Source organism: Pelodiscus sinensis, chromosome 1 (assembly GCF_052426305.1).
Source record: "Pelodiscus sinensis isolate ZL-2025 chromosome 1, ASM5242630v1, whole genome shotgun sequence".
Taxonomy (NCBI): Eukaryota; Metazoa; Chordata; order Testudines; family Trionychidae; genus Pelodiscus; species Pelodiscus sinensis.
Window position 1 is genome coordinate 42,663,214 of NC_143052.1, and position 21,430 is coordinate 42,684,643.

Genomic DNA, 21,430 nt, shown 5'->3' on the forward strand with positions numbered 1-21,430 from the left:
ACTTTTGACTAAAAATGGCACATTTGCAAAGCCATTCTGGGGGAGAAAAAGCTAAGAATGACGTCTGCAAACAAAACTATATACAGGCAGTCCCTGACTTACGCGGATCCGACTTATGTCGGATCCGCACTTACGAACGGGGCTTTTCTCGCCCCAGAGCTCACGGGCGGCGGGTCGCCACCCATGTCTTCCAGGGCAAGAAAAGCTTCTCCCGGTCTCCCTGGTCTGCTGGGGGGGTCCAGCAAAGCCGCTGGACCCCCCCCCCCCAGCAGACCAGGGACACCTGAGCAAAGCCGCCACCTGGGCGGCTTGGCTCGTTTGCTCAGGAGCAAAGCTGCCCAGGCGGCGGGACACCCGCCGCCTGGGCAGCTTTGCTCCTGTCCCCCTGGGGGGGGGGGGGTCCAGCAAAGCCGCTGGACCTCCCCCAGCAGACAGGAGCAAAGCCACAGGGGCGGTGGGGTCCCTCCGCCTGTGCAGCTTTGCTCGGGTCTCCCTGGTGTGCTGGGGGGGAGGGAGGCGCAGCTAGTGCGCCCCCCCCCCAGCAGAGCAGGCTTTTGTTGCAGGATGCCTTGGGTAGAGCAGCTGGGGTGCTGCCGGGTTGGTCCTGTAGGAGCTGTTCTGTCCCAGGCTCCAGATTCAGCAGCTGTTGAAACTGATCAGGCTGATTCCAGGAAGCTGGGGGCAGAGCAATTCTGCCTCTGGCTTCCTGTAGTCAGCCCCTGGTCAGTTTCAGTGGCAGCAGCTGAATCTGGAGCCAGTTCTGACTTACATACAAATTCAACTTAAGAACAAACCTATAGTTCCTATCTTGTACGTAATCCGGGGACTGCCTGTAACTATTGGAGACAAAGTACTGAAGTGCCAGTACTGTTCCACACATTTAAATTTACTTTGATAGTGTGCTGGTAATTTTTAAGGACCTTAAGAATCAGGATTATACTAGATAGAGCATACAAACGCATCTGTAAGTCAAATGCAAATAACTTACTTTTCAAATTTTAACAGTCCTTTACCTAAGCCAAGACTTAAAACTAAGATCCCAAACTACACAACTTGGAGTAAGCTATTTGGAACTTATTTCATGTTAATTATATATTCTAAGGTGGTTTACTTCTTGGGGGAGGGGGTAACAAGCCCAAAGAGTCAGTGATAGAGGAATTTTCAGTATGACTTTGGACATGGAAAAATCTGTGAACAGCACACATGGCTCTGTGTTGTGTGCATTCAGCATGCACCTCATTTAATGTGCCCTTGTTTCCCATGCATGTCATGGTAGTAATACTGGTAGGAAAAATATTTGGTTGGAAATAAGCAGAATCTGAAACTAAAATGGTATTGTGGTGGTTTATAATGAATATGGGATAATTCAAGTGTTAATTTAAAAGACTTCATAAATTAATAGATCATAAGTCACATAATGCCCACTAGTCTATCTTTACAGAGTAACTTGCATACTGTAGTCAAGATAAACATAATTCTTACGATATTGTTAGTGACAAGTCCCTTAGGGTTCAGTTCTGCTTCGCCTGTAAAAAGTAAAGCACTGCTAGGTATAATGCAACCACTACCTTATGGCATCTGAGCACTGGGTATAACTGCACTCACCGGTATTTCTGGCTCACTTCGATAATGTACTTAATGAGCATCACAATGATGACGACCGATGAACGGTCGCATTTTCAAAAACGTGCACGCACAATGCCGTTACCATGGGGTTTGCACCCACAAGTCAGGTGGGCGCTTGCATCTGTGTGTTCTGCAACGGTGCCGCTAGAATCTAAGCTGCCTAACTAATCACGAATACGCTCTCAGCGCCCCCGGCTCACGCTTCAGTGCGGTGGTGACCAGAATTTAGAGAGAGTCTCGCTGGAGGGCGCGCCAGGGTTTTTGTTTTTGACAGGCCGTTGGTCTCCCCCTTGCGTTAGGGAACAGATGCGTAAGCTGCGGAGAGGCTAGAGCAGAGCCTGGACTACAGCGCTCACACCCGCGCCGCGGAGCCCTTGTCTCAAACGCAGGTCACTACGGCTCTGCTCTGTTCTCAAGCCTTCGGGCCAACATTGGCCCATAACGCGCATGCTCCTACTCTCAGCCCCCTCCCTACCCTGATCTCGCGAGAATGTGTAAAAGTTCGAGGTTGCCATGGCTGCAACCACAACGCGCTGGCGTTCGAGACTGAGAGGGGGCAGAGGCGTCTTGCCCGGGAAGCGGCGCTGACGCCTTGGGGCTGAGGTAAAGGGGGCTCGAGCAGGAGTATAAGCCGGTCCCGCATGAAGGAATTACAAGGCGCCGACTGGCTCAAAGTCACCTCGGGAAACGCTGCGTCTCCCAGCATGCACAGCGCCGCTACCGCTGTAGGGTTAAGGAGGCGGGGCGGGGGGGCGCCTCGAATGCCAGGAGTGGGAGTCTGACGGCTGCATCTATAGAATGGGCTCGGTGGGCTGTGGTGCATTCTGGGTGTTGTAGTCCCGTTGGTGCATTTTGGGGTCCTTACCAAGCCGCAGTCCCAGTCCCCGGATAAAACCACGTTAGGGGTTTAGTGGGACAGTCTCCAAAGGGACAGCCTCCCCATGTTGCTGCTCGCCCAAACCCTACCTGCCCTCCTCCGTCCTCCCCGTGTGTGAGTCTGGAGCTGGTATTGCTGCTTGCTTGAGTCTTGCCTGCCCCTCACCAGAGCTTGCTCTCTCCCACTCCCAAGCAGGGGGCTGGCATCACCACGTGCACCCCACACATTCTTTCACACATGACTTTTTTGACAAAAGTAGGTAGTTGTCCCATTTGCTCTTGACAACTTGATTAGTTGGCAAAAACAAAAAGGACAAATTCCAGTTTTTGCCAAAAAATGTCTGAAAGGCCAGAGCAGTGCTTAATGAAGGACTGTTGTGGCCAAAACAGGATATAATGTCACCCTGTGCATTGACATCTTTCATGAGCTTGGTATAGTGACTGCCCATAAAGGTATCACAATACTGTATCAAAATGTCATCAGGTTCCTCAGAGGGAACTCGAGACATCCCTACAGATCCACTGAAGTTGATAGTGAGACTAGAACACTGATAGTTGAAAAGTCACTCTGAGATCCTTCAATGTATCTCAGATAATTTTCCTGTGTTGTGTACATGACAGATACAAAGAAACAATGTTCTTTTGCCTTAGGCACCTCAGCAAGGTCTCACTGATTGGATACTCTTCAAAAGGACAACAATGTGATGATTCCAGTGTGCATTAGTTCCATTGCTTCTGTTACCATAATATCCGACCAGGTAATTATAAGAGGCTCTGCTCTCTAATGGAATTTTCTCAGTGAAGTCTTAATTGTATCAGGGGAAAATTTTACCAAATAATGGCTAGGCTATTGTGTCCCAGGGTTAGTGAAAACAGTTGGAAGGACTTGAGGCCACTGTTGCAAGGATTAATAATACTTTACTTTTTGAACCAAAGATCCAAGCCACCATTAAATAGGCAGTATTGTGACTGACACGGCAAAGTATGTTTGGTGATGTAAATGTTGGGGATTTTAAAATCACTATGAAATTTTAAAATAAAAAACTGAATTATTCAAGCAGGAAACTTAAAAATATATAATCTTAAATTTCAGGAAAATGGCTGATCCAAAGGAGGTGGTTGATAGCCACAGTGAAGCAGATAAAACTGAAGTATCAGACACTGAAAAGCAAATGATAGATCTCACACACAGAAAGCCACCAGAAGAAGATGATACAGAGACCGATCACATTAGCACTGCAGAGACATCGGTTCTTCTGAAAGCAAGGACAGATATATCACAGTCAAATGAGGATGGACTACAGAAGGAGCAGGAACCAGCTCCAGAGACTTGTGGGGAGGAACCGGAGCAGGAACCCACTTCAGAGGCTCATGAGCAGGAACCAGGTCTTGAGGAACTAGAGCAGGCAACGGTAGAAGGGCAGAAACCAGGTCTTGAGGAACATGAGCAGCCAAAGGTAGAAGGGCAGGAACAAGGTCTTGAGGAAGAAGAGCAGGCAAGGGTGGAAGGGCAAGAACCAGGTCTTGAGGTACAAGAGCAGGCAAGGGTAGAAGGGCAGGAACCAAGTCTTGAAGAACAAGAGCAAGCAAAGGTAGGAGGGCAGGAACTGGGTCTTGAGGAACAAGAGCGGGCAAGCATAGAAGGGCAGGAACCAGGCCTTGAAGAGGTTAATGCTCTTGCTGTGAGCAATAAAGAATTGCTTGAAAAAAGTGAACAAGGTGCAGCTGAGCCAACTGCTCCATTAACTAAAGTGACTGAAGAAATTTCTCAAATTACTACAGAAACATTTGTTAAGTTGTTAGCAGCTGAAATGTACAACTTAGGTAGGAGGCAACTGGATGATTTGGAATCTGAGAGGTCCTTACCAGAAGCAACAACAAATGCTACAGCAACAGGTATAAAATTTGCTTCACATAAAAATTGGTTGTTACTACCATATTTTTACAAATGCTGTGTTATATTTATTCACAACCTACCAATGGTTTCTTGGCTTTTGCTCATTACCTGATTGAGGCAACATGGACTCCATCCAATATTTGATATTTTTGAAGTAAAAATAAACTTTAAACCATATTGCATTAGTAAAAATTGTGTTACACCATATCTACCTGCTGAAACACCAGATAGATCAAAGTGATATTTTATTCCTAACCTGGTAGCAAAAAGTGTTTTATATATCAATCCCTGTTTCTCTGTTGAGAATTTTCTCTTTATTGAGAACTACAAAATAAACTGTCATTATTGGCATGCCAGGTCACACAGCACTGCTGCTATTGATATGTTTTACATTCTGATTTGTTTTCATTTTGTAATTTTGGTGTAAATTGTTTTAAATGTAACGTTTATAATATAAATTTTATTTCTTATATCTAGATATATGTACACACTATTATGCACATCTACTATATATTTAAGAGAGTTTGTTGTGTGTCACTCTGTGTGAGTGTCTGTCTGTTTGTTCAAGAATGCCTAAACAGTAAGAGCTATGACCACAAATTCAGTATACAGCTTCCTCTTATTATAACTTAAAGCCAGATAATGGTTTGGTTGTGCCATGACAATGGGATGTAAATGTAATGGGATTGCTTCTCATAAACCATGTAGAAAAGATCCAGAATCATCAGTCAGGTGAAAGGAACTGTCTGGGGAAGCGGAGGGGATGCACTCCAGGACTGCTCTAACTTTAAGCCTCTCCCCAGCATCCTTTACAGAGGGCAGGGGATACTGAAGCTCCTCCCTCCCCCAATTTGTATGAGAACATTGCTGACTTTTCCTCTTTGTCAGGGAATGAGGGGGAAAATGCACAGTTTGCTGCATTCCTCACTCTGGCTGGGGAGCACAGGGGACAGATAAACCTGAACCTGCCCTAGCCAGTGGACATGCATCCCTCCCCTGACTGTGCCAACTGGACCTGCAGCAGCCATAGAGATATACTTCTCACCAGGCCCCAAGGTGCTGTGATGGAAGAGGGCTTGGGTAGTCCCTCTCTCCAGGGCAGCCTGCGTATTGAACTTTTCATCCCCAACCCCACCCCAGAGCAATGATCTAAATGAAGCATGTACATTTTCTTTTTATTTTAAAAAAAAAACACCAAAATTAATTGAGGTAAGGACACGAGCAGTGCTGGGTAAATCATCTCGTGAAGCATATTTGGAAGAGGGGAAAAGTACCTTATGAATATTGGAAGAGCTGAAATTCAGTTCTTCAATCTAAATCAGTTTCTCAAAGTGATCCACAAGACCTCTTTGAGAAAACAGTTAAATGGCTGCTGCAGTGTGTTTACTTACCGACATCATAGCCATGGAGTCTCGTGGCTCCTATTGGCTCCATTTCACTGTTTGCAGCCGAGGGGAACTACAGGAAGCGGTGTGGACCAGGTCACTGGTTCCTGCAGCTCCTCCTGGCTGCAAATGGTGAAACGGAGCCAATAGGAGCCACGAGGCTCTGTGGCCGTGGTGCCAGTAGGTAAACATACCTGAGCAGCCAGTTAAAAGGTTTCTCAAAGTGGTTTCATGGACAACTGTGAGAAACACTGGTCTAAATAAAAGGATTTATCATCCATTCAATTTATATAACAGGAATTGGTATCTCTGTTTATTTTCCTCAGTTAAAATCATGTTGGTTCCTGATATCCAGATGATCACAATGGCTTTTAACATTAACCAGTCCGTAGGGAAGCTGAAGCAATACTTTGCATCACAGCTAAAAGTACCACAGGATGTCTTACAGGTCGTGTTTCAAGGTACGGAGCAAAGATTTAGTAAAAACCTTTCTTTGTTTTTCAGCCCTATTAAAAATCATAAATGATTAGGCCCTGATCCTGAAATTGGATTGTCAGAGGCAGGCTTTGGGGAAGGTCCACAAGAATAAAGGAGTCTGTTCATGTGGATCCAATGGCAGGATCATGACCTTACTTTGTACTTTTTGTAAGAATATATTTCTGGCATATATTATATAGTAAATTGAATAGACCTGGTGTCAATCACTAAACAGGTCTATTGAATAAAATTTGCATTTGTACATCAACTACTTCCAGAAGAACCATACTTCAAATATTTTAGTTGGTGAACCAAACACAATCTTAATATTTTTCAAATACTGAAACTATATTTTTATTATTATACACCAAAGATTTTCCTCTAACATTTCATTAAAATATCATGTCTGGGCTGACCCCAAATTTCAGAGTTACAGATACTTTTTTTCTTCTTTAGAAAATGTTACAACAAATGAAATCTTACAGTGTATCTGATTTAATAGCAGAGAGCACATATACTCAGCAGGGCTAAAGTCAAAATAAGCTACAGATCTTGAACTATGTCAATTGTGTAGCTTAAGTTGAAATAGCTTATTTTGGCTTTTGGCACTATCTACACAGCAGGAAGTCTGAGAGAGAGCACTCTTCCTCTGACTTCTCTTGCTCCTTCTGAAATGAGAGTTACAGGACTCAGAGTAAGAATTTCTCCAGCTCAACATTGCTTTTACATTATGTTGAATAATTACTTGTAGTGTAGATGCGAACTATGTTATTTTGGAATAACGTAAGTTATTCCGAAATAACACTTGTGTAAACGTACCCAGAGAGCTAGGTAGGACTGGAAAAGAAATAGTTGGTGTTTTGTGGTTAAGGGCACTAGAAAATGAGTAAGATCCAAGAGGTAGAGGCTGCTCTGGAAAATTACTAATTTTAATATTTTTCCTTTGTGGCAATGACACAGAGTAGGTGCTTTTCCTGGCATCTATTTCTCAAAACTTGTTGCTTGAGTCAGTTTTCTCTTTTTTCTTTTCCTGGAGGAACTGCAGGATAGACCAGAGATGACCAAAAAGTGACACAGAGTGGCTCCGTGCTGGGAGACAATGGAATTGGCAGGCTAGGCTTTTCAAACCTGTTAAAGTTATATTGGGATACTTTATCAAAACCAACTGAGACCTAGCATACCCAGGACTCAACTCCATGTATTTTAGTACTATCTTTCCATTAAGCAAGATGTATTTGAAATATTGCATTAAAATTAAAGACAGTTTGTATCAATCTGAGTTAGTGTTTAAACCACAGGTCTGCATCAGATTATGCATTTCAGCTTTCTGGCCATTTTGTTTATTGTGCACCCACATCAAGTTTGAAAATAGAAATATTACATTTACTAATACACTAAATCTTCAATGAGGACAAAAAAGTAACTAATGTAAAAGCTAGAATTTTAAAGAGCTATTTAACAAATAAGGTAAGTAGATACTTTAATTTCTGTGCCTTTTTTCTTGAAAGTGAATATGATTTTTTTTCTCTTTGTATGATTGTGACAGAGCTACCTAGAATATCTTTTGGGCAGAAGTAACACAGACTTTCCTAAATTGAGATTAAACTGACTCAACACTCATGTTTCGCTAAAATAATCTGTAGTTTTGATTTCTTCCGAGGAAAATGCTTGACAGTATCCTTTTTTATTAGAGAAGAATGCCTTACTTTGTTTGTTTTGTTTTGTTTTGTTTTAAAGGGAGGCTGATTGAGGATGGTGAAACTCTAATGCATATTGGAGTTAGGCCTCATGGAACTATCCAGATTGAAATGTTTTCTCTTGATCCAGAACAGTACCCAATCAAAACAATTAAACTGCAGCAAGACTACAACATGCCTGATGTCATAACTGTGAGAGTGCAAACAGGTCAACAATATTTTTCAAATATGCATTAATATTAATATTTGTGCCATATTGTAATCAGATTACTTACAGAATAGTATATAATTGTATTTAATTATTATATCTGAACAGATTCTGACACATTCCAGGATGTAGCAGTAGAGATCGAAAGGCCTACTTATCGTAAGCCATTTCTGGGTGGATTTAAACATAGGGTAACAGGCGTGGAATTTCATAATGCAGGATCACAAACAGTACCCAAAAAACGACGTGACAAAGGAATTGAAGTATTTTGCAGGGAGACACAGGTAATTTTTTAATGGTCTTTCATTTAGAACATTTTTTGCTAAACAAAATAGAATATTGACATGGTTGTCAGAAATTAAGCTGACTGGAGAAATAATTGAGCACAAATAAGTACAAGGAGTCCTGTGGCCCCTTATAGACTAACAGATGTATTAGAGCATAAGCTTTCGTGGGCAAAGACCCACTTCATGACATACATCTGATGAAGTGGGTCTTTGCCCACGAAAGCTTATGCTCCAATACATCTGTTAGTATATAAGGTGCCACAGGACTCCTTGTTGCTTTTGCAGATCCAGACTAACATGGCTACCCCTCTGATACATAAATAAGTAGTCAGACTTAAAAACAAATAGTTAATAAAATGAATTTGCATGATTTTAAGTAACTGAATTTCATTCATTTTAATTTGAAAAAATACTAAAATCCGCAGCATAGGTTATGTCATATTTTAACATGAATTACGTTTTTATTCCAGACTGTTGTGGAGAAGAATAAACGCCAACAGACTATAAATACAACCTCCACACAGATGACTAAAATTGGCCTCTATGTCTCAAACATGACTGACAAGTTAAGAAGACCAAGAACATATCTTACTGCAGAAGAATATCATAAACGTAGACTAGATGCAGTAAGTTCTTCTCCATATATCTATAAAATGGCATATTAAAGAGATGATTGGATAAGTGTTCAAAGAATGTGTTTAAAGATGAATGGCAAAAATCCTGTTAATTTTTAAACTTTGTTTTTATGATTGTTAGTGAGATAAAGGAAAAGCATGTATCTGCTAATTTACAGTGTTATCAGTGTTGTATTTTAACAACATTGAGATAATAATTACTTACTGCACATCTTGAGAAATGTGATCAGTGGACTTTGTGGATTCTTTCTCAGAATGAGTGACTCCCTGATTGCTGTGTATGGAAGTTTGTCTAAACATGTTTTCATTTCCTCAGCTTTCTCATAAAGTTTTGTTAGGCATATTGTATGCATAAATGTGTGGCTACATAAGTTGATCCATGGCAGCACCATGATATTTAAATATGCCATTCATCTTTAAACTTGGTGCACTGGACTGAAATTTTGGAGATCTGGGTTTAGTTCCTGGGTCTGTTACTGAGTGACCTTGGACATGTGACTTCCCTGTTCTGAGCTTCCGTTTCTCCACTGATCTCTTTTTTTGTGAAGTGCTTTAGAATATACTGATGAAAAGTGTTATATAAGATCTATACAATATTATGATTTTGGTTAATGAGAGTAGTGAACATCTTGTGGAATTAGGCATTGAATACGATTGCCCCTTAGGCCTGCAGTTTGTTTTAGTATGCTCTTTAATAGCCCTTACAGAAATTATTAAAGAGTGTGCAAATGGTGTTATGTAGACAATTTTAGTTACATTTTCCAGTTTTCCCTTGAAAGAAAGGCACACATTTTTGAAGATTTCTTCCATAATATTACAAGACAGGTTCAATGCTGTTATGGCTTTTTACACTAAGTCTGAATTTTTGGCCCCATTTTTAAAACATTTTTAAAACTTGCAAGCTGATATATAGAATATTGCATCTTGCTTTTTGTTAATGTAATTGAGATATATTAACTGAATGTTTCTAGAACATATATTTCTACTAGGTCCAGTGTGCTTTCTTATTATCTTGTTGATAATTGTTTGACTTCTGCATGTCTATGTTCATTCATCTTTGAAACAGACCAGATGTATTTACTGGAGAGAAAAAATTCTAATCTTTGTTTCCATTTTCTGATAAATGCCATTCAATCAACCTTTTAAAAACTGTTGTAATTGAAATTTTTATAGTATATTAATTTTCCATAAATGTAGTTTATTATTGAAGGGGAGCTGAAATAGGTGAGCAGTCCTGTGGAGTTACAAGATGTTGTGGAATCTCCTGAGAATCTCTTGGGATCATTCTCCAGGTCTTCTGCTGCTGCAAGTACTTGTCATCTGTCCACAAGCTAATTACTGCATTTAGAGCCAAATCCCATGCCCATTCATTTTCTCGGGCTGGCTGTCTGTTTCCTTAAGGTCACAGATGGCGAACTTCAATTTGCAGGTTTTTGCCTCCTTGGATCTACTGAAAGGTCTCCGTAGGCAGATATTTGCATCAAGAACTTCTTTACTTTTAGAGATCTTCAGCAGAAAGCTCTTTACTGTCTGTCCACATCTGTCATGGCAAATCTGAGACACCAAAACTCATGGTGGTGTCTGTATTGTGGGATTCTTTTGCCTTAAGTAATGAAGTAAATTAACAAACAAAGAGAGAAGTTTAAAAGATTATGAATCAACAAACAAGATTGTGCTCTTACTTTCATAACCTCACTTCTTTTTTTTTAAATATAGTGCTGTACTGAATGGTAGTGTCACCTTAACCACTAGCTCACAAACAAAATATAGCTGATTTTCCATTACATTTTCACTTTCTTTCTATGAGTAAAAGGACAAATTTTCAAGTATATCTGTCAAAATGTATCCATTATACATGCTATTGCACATTTTTATCTACAGGATGGACCTCCCTGGTCCGGCACCCTTGGGGCCTGACCTGTCCCGAACAAGAGAATTTGCTGGATCAGGGAAGGTCCACTGGCCCTGGCTCAGTTTCCATCTGACCTCCCTACCTTTGGTCCAACTGCGCTGCTGGCCCTGGCCGGGCTTGCCAGACATTGGCCCCCTTTTCCTGCAGCCCCGGCCAGGCGGCTGGATACTAGGCTCGCCCACTTCCACCGGCCATGGCCCTGCTACTGTCAGTCTTGACAGGGGCTCTGCCTCTGGGTTTCTGTCCCAAGGGTTCTCTGATCAAGGCAGGATCACAGATGTTGCTGGACCAAAGAGTCCACGTTTAGGAAGGTATACAACCTGTATTATTATTTATATTATTGTAGCACCTAGGAGCCATAGTAATGGACCAGAATCCCATTGTGCTACGTGCTGTACAAATACAGAACAAAAAAACAATCCTTGTCCCAGAACTTACAATCTATGTATAAGACAAGAGACAACAGTTAGATGGGGAAGTACAAGAAAATAATGAGGTAGTTCTGGTCAATGTAATAGGCCGAGGTGTCATCAGGCCTGCAGCCTAATCCTTGGCAAGTTTTGTGGAGGCACCATAGCAAAAGAGAGTTTTGAGGAGGACTTTGAAGGAAGATAATGAGGTTACCATATTTTACAATCACAAGTCAGGCATACATTTGATAACTTGAAGCTATATGGTCAGTGGTACATGTGGGCCCAATTTTACTCTCACTGAAGTCAACAACAAAACTACCAGCTAGTTTGATAGGAGTACAATGATGGTCATGATTTAGTTTATTGTACATGTTAAACAAAATTGCAATTTCTAACAAATTTACATGCTACTTAAAAAAAAAAAAATTCTAGCATGGTACTTTAAGCTGGTACTATTTTTCTGTTTTATACTCTATTTAGGTAATAGTATTACAGACATATTTCCGACGATGGCATGCTATAAATGTTGTACAGAAATTAAGAGAAGAAAAAAGGTTGCGGTTAGAATGGGAGGTACAAGAAGAGTTAAGGAAAAAAAGAGAGAAGGAAGAAAGATTGAGAAGGGAGTATGAACGAAGATTGAATCCTAAAACAAAGGAAGACTTTGAACTACTTTACCATGCTTTAGAATGTAAGTTTTTCTTGGCATTCTCAATTTGTCTCAGACTTCAAATGTTGGTGTTGTTAAAGAAAAAAAAACTTTCAGAGACCCCTCATGTCAATGGAAATGTTTCCATTGTTTTTCAATTTGCAATGGAAATACTTTAAAAATGAAGTATTTTCAAAAGTAAAATGCTATCTAACAAACAACTATTTTCTGTTTCATATTAGGAAGTAATTAGCTTACCAAATACAGGGGATAATTGTGCTAGCTGACAAATGTATTGTTGGCTTCATTCATTTCTAATGCTAACTCTAGTTGGAGGAACAGAATATAATTTTTGTTTGTAGTGTAATACTGTGATACTTAAATAGCTGAAATAAATCCATACAAAATGCAGCTTTAATATCCATAGTTCAGAATTTTAACCATCTAAATTGCAACAGAGATTTGTGATATTTTATCCAAAATTCAAAAGACAGCATCCAAATTTTCTTAATTCTCTCATTCTCTTATGTTCTTTTTTTCTTTTTTCCCCTCTCCTCTCCAAAATCACAAGACAGTTTGAAAATCTTGGCCATTTTATTACTGCTGATGTTTGGAATCTGGATCACTATAGCATTTATTTGAAAACCTGTTTCATAATTGGCAGTGTATTAGCAGTCTGTTTGACCCAGTCCAAATCATTTTTAAAAGAAATTTATTTGAGGTAGACTCAACAAAGATCAGAGTTGAAATCCTGAGTGAGCCTTGCTATTTTTAAATTTGAAACTTATGGTTATATACATAGTTCTTTTGTTTAGTTAAATACCATCTGGTTCACAGGCACAATAAAATTCTTAGTTGTGCAAGTTCAGAAATGTAATATCTAGGCAACACAATAAATTTGTGCCAGTACAAACAGTGTAAAAGAAAATTATATTATTTGAAATCTCTTTAACACCTTATGTTAAAAAAATCAGTCATTATATAAATTATTGACAATTTGCTTTTGTTTTGGTTTGTTTGACTAGTTGCTTCTCTAGTCTATACAATGACCTGCAGTCATGCTCATTATAACAGAGTAGTACTTTCACATTCTTACAGTGTCAACAGACGACACAAACTAAATCACTGTGACAGAAATAGAATGAGATTATTGTCCTCCAGAGATTTGTGAAGGGCATTACTGGTAATCACAACAGGAACAGGGTCAGCCAGAACTAGCCAGAATATTTTTCAGTTTTTTGGTTAAAGAAGTTGAGCATCAATAGTAAACTCTCTTTTTTATATAATGTATATAATATTTTAATATGGCAATTTTATTAATAAAATGTAAAGTGAGTACATGGGAATAGTTGCAGTCTGGAGAGAGAATAAATATTGTGCCAAAGAAGATTCTTCTGGTTCTATAAAGCATTTGTTCTACAAGGTACATTTTTAAGCTGGTTGCCTATTTTCAGTGAATCAGTAGGTGAATCTAGACAATTCCAATATCTCTGTCTAAACACCTTTTAGCCCCGTAAAAAAACCTTGCTTACTATATTTATTAGCTTTGTCTTTGAAATTTGTCTGCCTCCTTGTGGTATACGAAGCTTTCAGCTATGCAATGCTATTGTTGACTAAAATTGCTGTTCTTGGAAGTTTCATGAGATACTGTGAACTAAGCAGGAAGCTTAGTATTAAAACCATAGCAAAGAAGCCTTAAAGAAATGAGTTGAAATATTCTAAAATAAAAACACTTAAGGTACTGGAGATAAGAAGCGAATAAAACTTTTCTTTGTATAGCTCTTTCCTGGGATAAGGTACCATATCATAGATTTTCCCCCTTAAGTATGCATTATATATTGTTTCGTTGATATGTATGCTTTGCTATGTAATTGTTTTGGAAAAGTCACTGTCTCATTTTAATATTGTTAGGAACAGAAAAAATGTCATATGTGTATGTATGTATATATCAGCATCTATGCTCTGGTAATGGCCAGTACAAAACAAGCCAAGATAGGTGTGCGTATGCATATTACACCTACCATGGGACCTAAAAGGCAATAAAAGAGGTTCTATAAATTGGAGTAAGAAAAAGGGAAAGGAGAGTATAGGTCCACTACTCAGTAGGAAAGGAGAGCTAAGAAGATGATATCAAGAAGGCTGAGATTATTAATGCCTATTTTGCTTCAGCCTTGATTAAAAAGGTTAACTGTGATCACATATTGAACACAGTTAATTTTAACAACAAAGGGAAAGGATTGCAAATCAAAATAAGGAAAGAACCAGTTAAAGAATATTTAGATAAATTAGAAGAATTAAAGCCAGCATGGTCTGATTAAATTCATCCAAAACTACTTTAAGGAACTATCTGAAACAGTTTTGGAACCATTAGCAATTATATTTGAGATCTCATGGAAAACTGTAAAGGTCTCAGAGAAGAGAAGGGCAAACTTAGTACCTGTGTTTCAAAAGAGGAACAAAGAGGACCCAGGGAATTCTACATCAGCCTACCCAACTTCAATGACTGGAAAGATCCCAGAACAGATTATTATTCTTGTGGATAAGACAGAAGCGGTGGACGTGGTATACCTAGACTTTATTAAGGCATTTGATACGGTCTTGCATGAACTTCTTATCAATAAACTAGGCAAATACAACTTAGATGGGGCTACTATAAAGTGGGTGCATAACTGGCTGGATAACTGTTCTCAGTTATCCTGCCAGTTCACAATCTTGCTGGAAGGGCATAACAATTGGGGTTCTGCAGGGGTCTGTTTGGGACCAGTTTTGTTCAATATCTTCATCAATTATTTAGATTTTGGCATAGAGAGTACTCTTATTAAGTTCCTAGCTGGGACTGGTTGCCACTGCTTTGGAGGATAAGATCATAATTCAAAATGATCTGGACAAACTGGAGAAATAGTCTGAGGTAAATAGGATGAAGTGTAATAAGGACAAATGCAAAGTACTCTACTAGGAAGGAACAATCAGTTTCACTCATACAGAATAGAAAGTGACTGTCTAGGAAGGAGTACATCAGAAAGGGATATAGGGATCATAGTGGCCCACAAGCTAAATATGAGTCAACAGTGTGACACTATTGCAAAAAAGCAAACATGATTCTGGGACGCATTAACAGAAGTGTTGTGAGCAAGACATGAGAAGTCATTCTTCCTCTCTACTCTGTGTTGATTAGGCCTCAGTTGAAGTATTATGTCCAGTTCTGGGCACCACATTTCAAGAAAGATGTGGAGAAACTGGAGAAGGTCCAGAGAAGAGCAACAAGAATGATTAAAGATCTAGAGAACATGACTTACGAAGGACAACTGAAAGAATTTGGCTTATTTAGTTTGGAAAGGAGAAGACTAAGAGGGGACATGATAGCGGTTTTCAAATATCTAAAAGGGTATCACAAGGGGGAGGGAGACAAATTGTTCTCCTTGGCCTCTGAAGATAGGACAAGAAACAATGGGCTTAAACTGCAGAAAGGGAGCTTTAGGTTGGATATTAGGAAAAACTTCCTAACTGTCAGGGTGGTTAAACACTGGAATAAGTAGCCTAGGGAGATTGTGGAATCTCCATCGCTAGAAATATTTAAGAGCAGGTTAGATAGACATCTATCAGGGATGGTCTTGGTACTGGGTCCTTCTGTGAGGGCAGGGGATTGGACTCGATGACCTCTCGAGGTCCTTTCCAGTTCTAGTGTTCTATGATTCTATGATTAAACAATCAATTAGTAAGCACCTAGAGGATAATAAAATTGATAAGCAATAGCCAGCATGGATTTGTCAAGAACAATGCCAAAACAACAAGTTTCCCTCTAAGCTGTGCAGTGTCAGGGCCCTGCAACTGCTTAATGAGCCCCACCTAGCCAGGTGCTTAGGGCTCTACACACGGAGATACCTGGCTGAGACTCAGGGCTTGACGTAGGGAGCTGCCTGGCTGGGGGAGGGGCACTTCTCCTCAGCTACCGCAGCAGCTCCCTGCCGAGGTTGGAGTAGCGAGTCTTTCCCAGCTGATAGAGGGGACAGGCTGCATCCCTTCCAGATGTGGTTGGTGCCAGTCTGTTCCTCAATCAGACATCACCTAGTCAAGGTCTTTATGATTCCACCTTAAATACGTAACTCTCTGCTGCGGTAGTCTGACCCAGTTATGGTGTTGGAAGGTTTGTAAGCTGTTTGTAAGCCTGCAGCCCATGATCTTCCTCATTTCAGATGTGTCTGATCTCGGTTGGGGAGTGCATCTTGGTACACCATGGATTCAGGGGTTATGGTCTCAAGAGGCACTTGCATTACAAATAAATGTCAGGGAGCTCGGAACCATCTATCTGGCTTGCTGCGTCTTCCTTCCCCAAATGGTCCGTTGGGTGGTATGGGTGGTGCAGGTGCTAACAGACAATGTTCTATGTTAGCAAACAGGGGAGCTCTGTTGTTGGCTCTGTGCCTGGAAATCCTCCATCTGAGGGACTTCTGAATTCAGCATGTAATCCACCTAAAAGTCTTGCATTTCTCTGGAGTCTGGAACATGCTGACACATTGTCTTAAGAGGTCCTTCTTCTCTCACCACAAGTGTCCCTTTACTTGGAGTTTATCAGAGTGTCAGAACTGGGGAGATCCTGAGTGACCCTGTTCACCACTTGGCTGAACAGATAGTGTCCTCAGTTCTGTTTTTTCCAGGTCTCAGCAGAGGCTCAGTTTGCAGTGCCTGTCTCCTGTTGTGGTCAGGAGACCTGATGTACTCTTTTCTGCCAAGTCTGCTTATCAGCAAAGTGTTCTCAAAAATCAAGTAGGACAAGACATGGTCTCTATGATTGCCTTAGCATGATCCCATCAGCATTGGTTTGAAATGCTCATGGACCTGGCTGTAGCATCCCTGAGGCCACTTCCCAGCTGCCAAGACCTAATCTCATATGATGCTAGTCAGGTCTTGTGCCCATACCACATCACAGTTTGGATGCTGTGTGGCTGAATCCAGAGAAACAAGTCTGCTTTAGTCTGGTACAGCAGGTTCTCTTGGGCCATGTCTACACTAGGCCATGTCTACTACTTGATCTTCCAGAGTTCAAATTAGTGGGTCTAGTGAAAACCCACTAATTCGAATTTAGAGGGTTCACCCATTGGTGCCAGTAGTCTGTTCCTCACAAGGAGTAAAGGAAGCCGACTGGAGTGTTTGCTCCTGTCAACCTCCCTCTGTGTTGCTGGTGCAAAAACACTATTTAAGATCCATCAACTCCAACTATGTAATTAACATAGCTGGACTTGCATATCTTAAGTCAACCTTCCCCTTTAATGTAGACCAGGACTTGGAGAGCAGAAAGCACTCTACCATAGCAATTTACCTGGCTAAGCTTTTCTCTTGTGGGCATCAGCACAGAATATCCCAACCCAGCTATCTCTGCAGTCCATTCTGGATGCCCTTCTTCACTTATAGCACTAGGGCCTTGCATTCTCTTCAGTCAAGGTGCATCTGGCAGAAGTATTGTCCTTTCATACTTGCATCCATGGTCAGTTGGTATTCTTGCATGATATGTGAATCAGGTTGCATAAGGGCCGTGAAAGACTCTTTCCACTTATATGGGACCCCGTTTCCCAGTGGGACATCAGTTTGGTCCTCAATGGGTCTGCCCTTTGATTGGACAGAAATGGTAGGTCTCTAAGCACCAACCACTAGTGAGGTACCAAAATGAGATATCACTTTTAGTAGCTTAGACAGATGTTGTTAATAGGCTTCTTTTCATTTCTTATATGCTTTGATCAGCAATTAAATACTTAATACAGGTTTTTTAACTGCCATTGGACATCTGAGTTAATACCTCATTGAAATGAACTGGAACTGTTCATGTCTTTCAGCACTATTATTTCAAGCTCTCTTCAAACTCATGGAGCATACATTTTTTCAGTTATATTTGATTAATATTTTGAAGATTTGTTTCATAACCACAAGGCCTAGGCAGAGATGAAAGTAGCATACATTTCTTACACGTACTGTTGTATCCCCCCCAGGGCTCAGGCCAGAAGGTAGGGGATGGATTTGATAGTAATTGTAAGTGTGGGGTGGAGGGCAGGGGGTTGGGCTGGGTTTGTGGGGGTCAGGGCAGGGAGTAGGGATGTGGAGGGTGCAGGAGTCAGGGCTGGGTGTGTGGTAGAGTGAAGGAGTCGGGGTTGGGGGTTTGAGGCATGGCTGATAGCAGAGGGTTGAGGTGTGTATGAAGAGGTGCAGAAATTTGGGCATGGGGCTGAGGGCATGGGCAGCTCAGGGAAGTGGGTTGATTTGTGGGGGGTAATGTGGGAGGGCAAGGGTCCCCTTTAGGGAGGAGGGAGCTGAAGTCCCCCTCTTCCTTACTCTCCCCCTTCCTTCACTGTCAGGGAGTGAGGGGAAAGCTCACAGCATAGGTAATTCATTCCTCTGCAGCCACGTGCCCCAGTAAGTCCTTACTGGAGTGGTACACTGGGCTTGTTTCCTCCTCTGGGCCTAGGGATATTTTCTTAATAAAATTTTAGATTGAGGAGCACAAAATGGCAGCTTGGAGGAGGTGAATGCACATAGAATATCTATGTAGCCCCCATAATTTGATTAATCTCTGTGCTGTTTTTATATGCTTGGAAAAATATGTATAACTAACTTAAAATATACAAGTGATTTGTTAGGAAGATGAAAGTTTGGTGTTAAACACTGAAAAATAAATACACACTGACAATGTGAAAGCAAAAATGTCCAGCTGGTAAACTCTAAGTTTTTAAATCCAGATTTTTTTTTTTAATTAATATAGTATGGAGACAGGAGGAGATTGAGCACATTAACAGCACTTTCACAGGAGCAGAAAGAAAGGCAGTCCTCTGTGCACTTCTAGAACAAGAGACACAGCTGATTGCGTCCATTGGGAGACACAAACTAAATGCTGATGAAGAGAACCAGCAAAAAGCAATACTGTTCTTTTTGGATAAGGTCAGTGAAGTAATTGCAGTCTGAACATGACTGGTACCCAAAGTTCAAAACATAATATAATTTACAAACAAGCAGTCAAAAGTAAACAACTGTAACTAGGTTGACCTGTTATGTATAGTATACATTCCCAGTAGTTGCAGGTTTTAAGTCTTTATTTATGTTGGTACAATTTAATGAACACTTCTTTTTTCCCAAGCACAGAGTTCAAGCTGCCACTTACTTCATAACCTATCTAGTTATTTGAAGAGATATGAGAACAATGCATCATATAACCTACCATCTGTGCTTCACTCTAGGCACAGCAAGATATAAGTATATTATAATAATGACATTAAGACTGAGTTGATGAATTTTTCCTAAAAGAATATTCTGCATAAATGGCCCAGTTCTGCTCTGAGACATCAGCGATACAAAGTCAGGCCCTAAAAAAATGCATATCATTTTAGAGCTAGCATAGTATGTCAGAATAACATGTGCTATTTTCATTTTTATGAAGCATAAGTTATTATCATGTAGAAACCCATACATGAAAAATAGTTACTTTAAATACATTATCTATTTTTGAAATTTTAAATAACTCTGTGAATTAATTTCTCTCTCAAAATACCCAGTGTCACTAATAAAAACAAATAAGCACTTGATTCTGCCCTCTTATATGCTGTTGTGTAGTTTGAAAAATCAGTTACTGTAGTTTGTTAAAACATGCCTTAGATGCCTGTAAAATTCATTTTTTGAATGTGTGAAAAACAAAAATGGGCCATCTCAATTTAAATGAAATGTTCTGTGTGGAGGGGAACAAATAACAAAAACTTATTTGGAAGTAGGGTAGTGAATGGCAAATTTCAGTATCAAGCAAATTAAAATGACAAAGTTATAAATGCCTCAAAACAAGGTTGATAGTGGAACTGGAAACTACAGACTTAACTATACACTCCTTTCAAAAATGATATAGTGTACTTAGATTCCCAGAAAGCCTTTGACAAGGTCCCTCACTGTCAGCCGACGGTCAGGGCAGTGTGTGGTGTGTGTGTGTGTGTGTGTGTGTGTGTGTGTGTGTGTGTGTGTGTGTGTGTGTGTGTGTGTGTGTGTGTGTGTGTGTGTGTGTGTGTGTGTACTATACGCCTAAGACTTTAACTGTTGAGACCGGGGGTCCCTTGCAGTGGGCAGCCTGGAAGAGGCTGAAAGGCGCCCCAATAAGTGTACAGGGAGAGCTTATTACGCTTCAGATTTCAGCTGCTAGATTTTCATAATTCCTTCGCAGCAGGCAGCCTCGGGGAGACTGAGAAGCGCCCCAACTGAATTTTGCCACCTGGGTGTGACACAAATCCAAATGCCCAGGCTCTCCCTATATCTGTCCCTTTATGACTGGCTGAAGTTCTTTTAAATTGTGCTTGGTTCTATTACAGCAACTGAAGGAGTCAGGTTAAAGCTTAAACAGTTACAGGTTTATTTGAGGAAGCTTATAAATCATGTGGTTGCAATGGCTATTGTTCTATTTCTTAACTGCTGGCAAATAAATATATATATATATATATATATATATATATATATATATATATATATATATGAGAGAGAGATATCTTAAAAAAAATGGTTACAAGGAAAATAAAGATAGGAAATAGAAAATAATGGTACCAAATGACAGCTTAATCTTTAAAGAGCTCTATTCTATGCATGCACTAAAACAAAAGGACACATACAGGTACAATTTTTACCCCTTTCTGCGTCACTCGGTCCCAGCGTGTCAGGCCAGGATCGGTCCCTCAATTCCTCGGAAAGACAAAAATACGAGGTGGGCGTCCCCGTGGACCTCGGGAGGTCAAACACCTAACCCGACCAGCAGGTAAATGGTAGTTTGACACTCAAAGTGAGTGTGTGCTGGGCCCAACTTATATACCCAGTGGGTCACGTATTTTCTCTTTCTTATCTGTAATGCCAATTGATGCTGGTCTGTCTGCTGTGAGACCAGTTCTTACAAGGAAGTTGTGAACTTAATTTACACTTGTAAGAGAGAATTGAGATGATTAAATTTTGAAGTACTGGACATTGTTTTCTCAGTAGGAAATTCCTCTTCCTGGGACTGTATGTTCGAATCAACATAGGTGCCAGCCGACACTTCTTGCAGCCTCGAGCTTAGCTTATTTCCTTAATCGTTACTCAGAGTCAGAAGCTTGCATATCCTGGTCAAAGCAGATCAAAGCTTAATGGCTATGCTGATCTTCTTATTGTTCCTTCTCTGCTCTGTATACAGACAGACATCTCAGAGGGCAAGCAAGATTGTTTGAGAAAGGGGTGGGCTGCCTGGCTGCACTCACCAATGGCTCTTAAGTAAAGTTAAGATGTCATGGGATAAGAGGGGAGGTCCTCTCATGGCTTAAAAGACAGGAAACAAAGGATAGGAATAAATGACCCATGAGTCCGTACTGGGACCATTCCTGATAGAC

The 21,430-nt window shown here is 40.6% G+C and overlaps 1 protein-coding gene across 4 annotated transcripts in view; it reads left to right on the top strand.

The window, feature by feature from the left end:
- The first annotated feature begins 1,741 nt into the window (after nucleotides 1–1,741).
- Nucleotides 1,742–21,430, top strand: part of IQUB (IQ motif and ubiquitin domain containing) — a 56,548-nt gene continuing 36,859 nt past the window's right edge. For 2 of the 4 annotated variants that reach the window (XM_006122642.5, XM_075928677.2), the window contains exons 1-9: nucleotides 2,083–2,229; nucleotides 3,154–3,260; nucleotides 3,596–4,398; nucleotides 6,111–6,245; nucleotides 7,999–8,166; nucleotides 8,275–8,450; nucleotides 8,924–9,079; nucleotides 11,894–12,104; nucleotides 18,811–18,986. In XM_006122642.5, coding sequence (XP_006122704.3) covers nucleotides 3,600–4,398; nucleotides 6,111–6,245; nucleotides 7,999–8,166; nucleotides 8,275–8,450; nucleotides 8,924–9,079; nucleotides 11,894–12,104; nucleotides 18,811–18,986 — 1,821 coding nt within the window. In that variant the 5' untranslated portion in view covers nucleotides 2,083–2,229; nucleotides 3,154–3,260; nucleotides 3,596–3,599. Of the gene's footprint in view, nucleotides 2,016–2,082; nucleotides 2,230–3,153; nucleotides 3,261–3,595; nucleotides 4,399–6,110; nucleotides 6,246–7,998; nucleotides 8,167–8,274; nucleotides 8,451–8,923; nucleotides 9,080–11,893; nucleotides 12,105–18,810; nucleotides 18,987–21,430 lie in introns of those variants that run through there. The other 2 variants (XM_075928662.2, XM_075928671.2) reach the window with 2 other exon arrangements.